The following is a 6,082-nucleotide window of genomic DNA, read 5'->3' on the forward strand; positions in this document are numbered from 1 at the left end:
GGAAGGTAGATTTAGACAAGGTCAGGCCCGGGAGTAGAAGTGGGGATAGCCCCATATGATTTTGGCAGTTCCTGGTCATCTGTCAGTTCAACGCCAGAGTCCATGTCATTTATACACATCAGGGCGGAGGCGTGGGCGACGCCGCAGGGCAAGCTTGTCCTTCAGAGCCTGATGGTGTGACTGGTGTTACAGTTTCTTAGTAGTGAGTGGGCCTGCCTACCTTGAATACAGAATACAGGTGGCTAAATCATCGTATTGACTGGGAAAAAAAACAGCAATAATTGTTTTATTATATGATTCAGTGATAAAGTGATACAAACTCATTAAGCGTTCATCATCTTGTTTACATTGAAGTACTAGCCAAATACAATGAGAGAAGCAGACTGAAATAAACATTACGAGTCGTATCAATTTGGAATTTCATAAATCAACTTTTGGTTGCTATAAAAAAGAAATCATGTCAGGCTCTATTATAGGATGGATTTTGAAAGGGGACATTATCAGGGAAAACTGACAGCTGAAAAAAAGTCTTTGATTAGCCCCCACGAAAAGAGAATTCCCTTAACTCAAATTTTGTTTTGGAGTTGGGATTAGGTTAGGGGTTAGGGTGAGTTAACCATGCATCGGACACATACCTTGCTTCGGACAACTTGAAGCAATAAACTTTCATTGAACCTGAGTCTCCCCGTGTTTTTACTTGTTTCTGTCTTAAAGGTGAAGATTTAAACTTTTTAATGATGCCGATTTTTATTTTCGTGATAAAAATACCACAGGAATGGCCTTGAAATTACGTCATATTTTGCATCATCAAAGGGGAGTAACCAGAAATTTACGATTTTGCAATTTTTAGAGTTGTCGTTCTTTTAAATAGACGTCAACGGAACGGGTCGGACCTAGGTAAAATTTATCAATAATTGATAATTTTTCAGAAATTTTCAAAAATTTTACTTCAATGTTTGTATAATATTTGTTAGAGTTGTTTTTAACAAATATGTTTATTTCACCGTACATCGGACACAAATTAACCATGCATCGGACACTTTCCGATGCATGGGTGATCAATTCCATTTTCATATAAAAACCCAAATGACAGCTATTTTTTACGGAAATAGAAAATAAAAACTTTAAATTTTAAGTGAAAATACAAGATATCGATATATGACGACTAGAAGTGGACTCTATTTATTTCTTTAAACTCGATGATGATAACCCGGGAGACAAAGGCGCGAGTTGCCATATTACTTGCATTGTAAAGCCTTTCTAAGGCGATGTGATGCACCTAAAATCTCTTCACATTTGTGGATCAAGATAGTCAATCAAATTTAATTAGAAGTTTAATTTTTTAATAAAAGAGTTTCGATATCACTAATTTTAAAGCACCGAGATCAAGGTATGATATTTTTCTGGTTTAAATACCGTATGTCCTATGCATGGTGAATATTGTCCGATCCATGGTGAATTCTGACTTATTTCGAAAAAATCGGGTTTTAATGATATTTTCTCTATAAATAGCACACGATTGTGTCAAAAATTTATATTTTAACCACATACTACATGTTAAGTTCCATTTTGATAATATTCGGTTGGTAGCGACATCGCTAGAACTTGTTGAAGTGCGAGGGTGCCCGATGCATGGTGAATTCACCCTAGTGGGGGACCAGACTTTCAATGAATTTTTTAGTCTAAATTAAAAGTAAAACAAAATTAATCAAAATTGAAAAAGTGTTTGGGAAGGGGGGGGGTCCCTTGCAACCCCCCTCAAGTATATATTCCCTAATTTTATGTTCACTAAGTGGAAGTTGGTAGCAAGTGAAATAGCTATACAAATTTGGAATTTCCCGATCTATTTTTAGAACCAATGTAGAGAAAATAAATCCTTATATTCACCTGGAAGGTCACGTGCAGGTGAATATAACGTAGTACTCTTCCTACATTCTTGGATTCCAGCCAATCAGAGAGATAGGAATTATTCAATCATATAATAAAGTCAAATATTACAGTCATTGCAGAATAACCAACTTTACCTAAAGTGAAAATGAACTCATGAGATCAATTATGCGAAATATTTTATTTGTTAAATATTGTTAAATAAATTCATACATCCACATTATAAACGGCATTGAACAAACAGTACTAAATATATACAGACTGTCACTCTCACACACATATACACACTATTCTCTTGGCAAAATCACATAAACATATGTTTAAGTAAACAAATTATGAAACAGTTTAATGGAGAGGATAATTTCTACATTATTGTATCAGAATTTTAGAAATTTTCTAGTAAGGTAGGGTAGTGGGGTGTTTTTTCTTTTTAATTTCATGTTCTTTATAGTATTGTACGGAACAAAAATTACTGTACCTTCAGAACTCATTTTCCACTGTATGATGAAAATATGGGGAGTGGGGATTCACCCCTTGAACTTCCACAATTTGAAATTTTCATGTACATGTTGTGTAACTTTTGTTAAAAATAAAATGTTTAAAGTCAATATTTCTCTAAATGTATAAATTTCAAGTGTTTCGAACAATATTTTATACTGAGCAATTTACGAAGTACAACTACAGTGTCTTAAGTCTCGTCTGTAAACATTTGTTTTCATTGCTTCAAACAAGATGTTTTTTAAAATGATGTTAAAAATCTAAATTGTTATAAAAGTTTGCAATAAAAATCCATTAACAAGGAATGTACCTCTGACACAAACTGAATTTAAAGAAATATTTTGAAAAACGGTAAAATTTACAAAAATATAAGCTTTGCATGACACAGACAATTTTTTTCAATTCTTGATAGCATTAGGTTTAAGAAAAATGCAGGTTTCAGAATCTAAAAAATCCTACTTTTATGGGGGAAAATCAGGAATTTTTGTTTGTTCTATTACGAAAATCTACCACTGGGAATTTGGTAAATCTTCAAAAAAGTATACAAAAAATCAGTAAATTTTGTTTGTTCTAATACGAAAATCTACCATTGGGAATTTGGTAAATCTTCAAAAAAGTATACAAAAAATCAGTAAATTTTGTTTGTTCTAATACGAAAATCTACCACTGGGAATTTGGTAAATCTTCAAAAAAGTATACAAAAAGTCTAGTAATGTTGACATGGATGATAACAACGATACGTAAATGCGACCTTTATTTTTTCCCGGCATATGTATTTTTGCAGTACAATGCGTTTGTCAAAACTACGTTATTTTTCATAAATTTTTATTTTTAGCTCACCTGAGCCGAAGGCTCAAATGAGCTTTTCTGATCAAAGAGTGTCCGGCGTCCGTCTGTCGTCTGTAAACTTTTCACATTTTTGACTTCTTCTCAAGAACCACTGGGCCAATTTCAACCAAACTTGCCACAAAGTATCCTTGGGTGAAGGGAATTTAAGTTTCTTCACAGGAAGTACCACGCCCTCTTTCAAGGGGAGATAACTAAGAATTCATGAAAATTTGGTGGCATCTTTTAAAAATCTTCTTCTCAAGAACCACTGGGCAAGAGAATATACTCTAGATTCAACTTTGTTAATATCATAACCCCCGGGGCTAGGGCGGGGCTCCAAGGGGGTCGAAGTTTTACATAGGAATATATAAGATACGTCTTTTAAAATCTTCTCGACAATAGGAAAGCCATGATTAGTCATATTATAGTAGAAGTATCCTCAGGTAGTGTTGATTCAAATTTAGGGTGGGTAGGGTGGGACCACAATGAGCAATCAGAGTTTTACATAGGAATACATAGGAAAAAAATCTTTGAAATTCTTCCGTTTTGAGAACAGCAAACCCATGATTAGTAATATTGATATAGAAGCATCCTAAGGTAGTTTAAATTTAAGTTTACCCCCTTAAAACTTTTCAATACTGAACCGATTTCTGCTTCTTCCTAGCCCGTGTGCTCAGGTGAGCGATGTGGCCCATGGGCCTCTTGTTAGCTTTATAATATAATTATCTTAAAAAAAATATGTGCTTTTGGCTCATTATATAGCTTCAATTTTTAAAGGTTTCACCCTTAACACTAAAGCAAAAATGGAGAGGGGACCTTATTATTTACAATATCGTTTCCTTCATTTACTTTTCACCGAACTTCGTTTATAACTTTTGGAGATGCTGAAAACTGACAGAGGTAGACCCTGTCATCCACATTTCTAATGAACAAGCACGATTTTTCGAGTATACAAGATTCTATGGAGGGAAGTAGCAATATATACTTTACTAGGCACGAGTAAAAAATCATTTGATTGACATTTTGTATGAAATCTTGATTACAAAATCAGATCAATAGAGAGGCTAGTCAATTTGGATTTTTCATTGTTGGGCTATAAGTTAAACAGACCAAAAATAAGCATTATCAGAATAACTGATAATACGTGACGGAAATGAGAGTCACTTCCGGATGTGCATTGATTTTCATCGATCATAGCAAATACCCTTGCTGGTCCACCACTTCCATCTGATAATTTTACAACAGCAACAAAAATAGTACTCCCACTTTCCGGTATCCTGTCTAAGAAACCAACATTCTCTACTCCAATAATGTTATTTTTACCAAGTACTACGTGAGTCGGAAAAGTTTTTGATTGTCCGTAATCGGTAGAGGGTGTGTCCACACCAATAACGTGTACTTTTCTATTTTTAGTTAGCCAAGTTACAGCATCCACATGCCAACCGGGGAAGTGAAAAGTGTTAGGATCATTAGGAGTCGTCGTGCTGAAGACTGCGTTCTTATCCGGATATTTGTCACTCCAGCCCGAGTTCATCAGGACAACCGCTCCGTCTGGGATCTGTCCATGGGAGTTTTCCCAGTCCATGATATCCTGGACGGTGACTTGATAGTCGTAGTTTGCGGACACCTTTGCTTTAACATTGATGATAACTCCTTTCCCAACCAACTTTTCCATTGGAATTTGCTGGGTTCGCCATCCTCCCTGGTAAAAATGGGCGGGAGAATCAACGTGTGTTCCCCCGTGCTCAGCTGTGGCGAAGGAGTTGCTTTCGTACCTAATGCGAATAATTAAGCCATCTCATTACTGACAGGAATGTCAAATACAAATGTTTGATAAGGGCTCAGAGGAGAGAATAGATTGGAAAAAAAAAGGCCTTTCTCAGATAGTTTGTACATAATGTCAATTTAAACCCCTCACGATTTGGAAAATGATGATTTGCATGTAAATTGAAGAGATGTTTCTAAAATTGCATACATTTGTATTCTTATTCTTTGACATATACCATCTTATCAAATGTGAAATGCACATGTGATCTATGCAAATATTATGAGAAAGGTTGAACTTCAAACAAAAAAATTTAAAAACAATACCCAACCCCTGATCTTCAGTCTGGGATGGACAAAGTCTTTGCAGTCAAATTTCATAAAACAGACATTTTAAACTTTGATACTACTTTGGAAAAAAAAGTTATGCTTGTTAAAATTTCTTTGCAAATTGAGAAAATCGGTAAATACCAATATCCCCCATTTGTGCTGTTTCTGTATATGATAGTGAAGTTATATGAAGGATTCCCCGGCCAGTATATGGTGGCATGGTTCTGTTCGTGGGTCAGATCCACGATGCGCAAACTGGAACAGACAGTCAGGAAACACAAACTTGGGATCCAGGGAAACATCATCTTAATGAATTTGAAAAATAAACGAGAATAATTAATGACACACATTTAAATTGCATTCTTGTACAAAATCCTTGGAAACATAGATTCTTGAAATCCTAGGGGTTGCAACACTCGCCTGGGCCTTATTACTGTTCCTGACATGTACAATCTGAAATCTAACCCATACTTATATTGGTGACTGATAACCAACAGTACATGAAATCAACGTAGCAATAACGTGTAATAGCATAGTGTTTGAAAAGTCACACACGCAGACCCTCACTTACATATTAAGAGCCATTCTCTGTAATGACTTGATCTTTTATATAGGAGCCGTGGCACGCATAGTCTCAGAATTACTCCAAACTCTCTATGATAAAAGCCTTTGATACCGTAAACTCAAATCAGGCAAAAATTGGTTGTTACGTGTCATGGTTACCATAGCAACATGTCCTAAAGTTTGAAAAATGGCATTTTTCAACATGTTCAGA

The 6,082-nt window shown here is 35.3% G+C and overlaps 1 protein-coding gene across 1 annotated transcript; it reads right to left on the reverse strand.

The window, feature by feature from the left end:
- Nucleotides 1-3,031: 3,031 nt before the first annotated feature.
- Nucleotides 3,032-5,612, reverse strand: LOC133196643 (isatin hydrolase-like). Its single transcript, XM_061332504.1, has 2 exons — nt 5,449-5,612; nt 3,032-4,988 (listed from the first exon to the last, which is right to left on the reverse strand). Exons 1-2 carry the CDS (start codon nt 5,610-5,612, stop codon nt 4,307-4,309), a joined length of 846 nt encoding a protein of 281 aa, XP_061188488.1. The 3' UTR covers nt 3,032-4,306.
- Nucleotides 5,613-6,082: the final 470 nt, after the last annotated feature.

The sequence above is a fragment of the Saccostrea echinata genome, unplaced genomic scaffold (genome assembly GCF_033153115.1).
Source record: "Saccostrea echinata isolate AGI-Se365-2 ecotype Australia unplaced genomic scaffold, CSIRO_AGI_Sech_v1 ptg000030l, whole genome shotgun sequence".
In the NCBI taxonomy this organism is placed as follows: Eukaryota; Metazoa; Mollusca; class Bivalvia; order Ostreida; family Ostreidae; genus Saccostrea; species Saccostrea echinata.

Coding starts and splice junctions, on each gene's coding strand:
- LOC133196643 (XM_061332504.1), bottom strand. CDS start 5,612: ATGATGTTTCCCTGGATCCCAAGTTTGTGTTTCCTGACTGTCTGTTCC. Junction 4,989..5,448: donor AGCACAAATGGGGGATATTG/GTATTTACCGAT, acceptor TATTCGCATTAG/GTACGAAAGCAACTCCTTCG.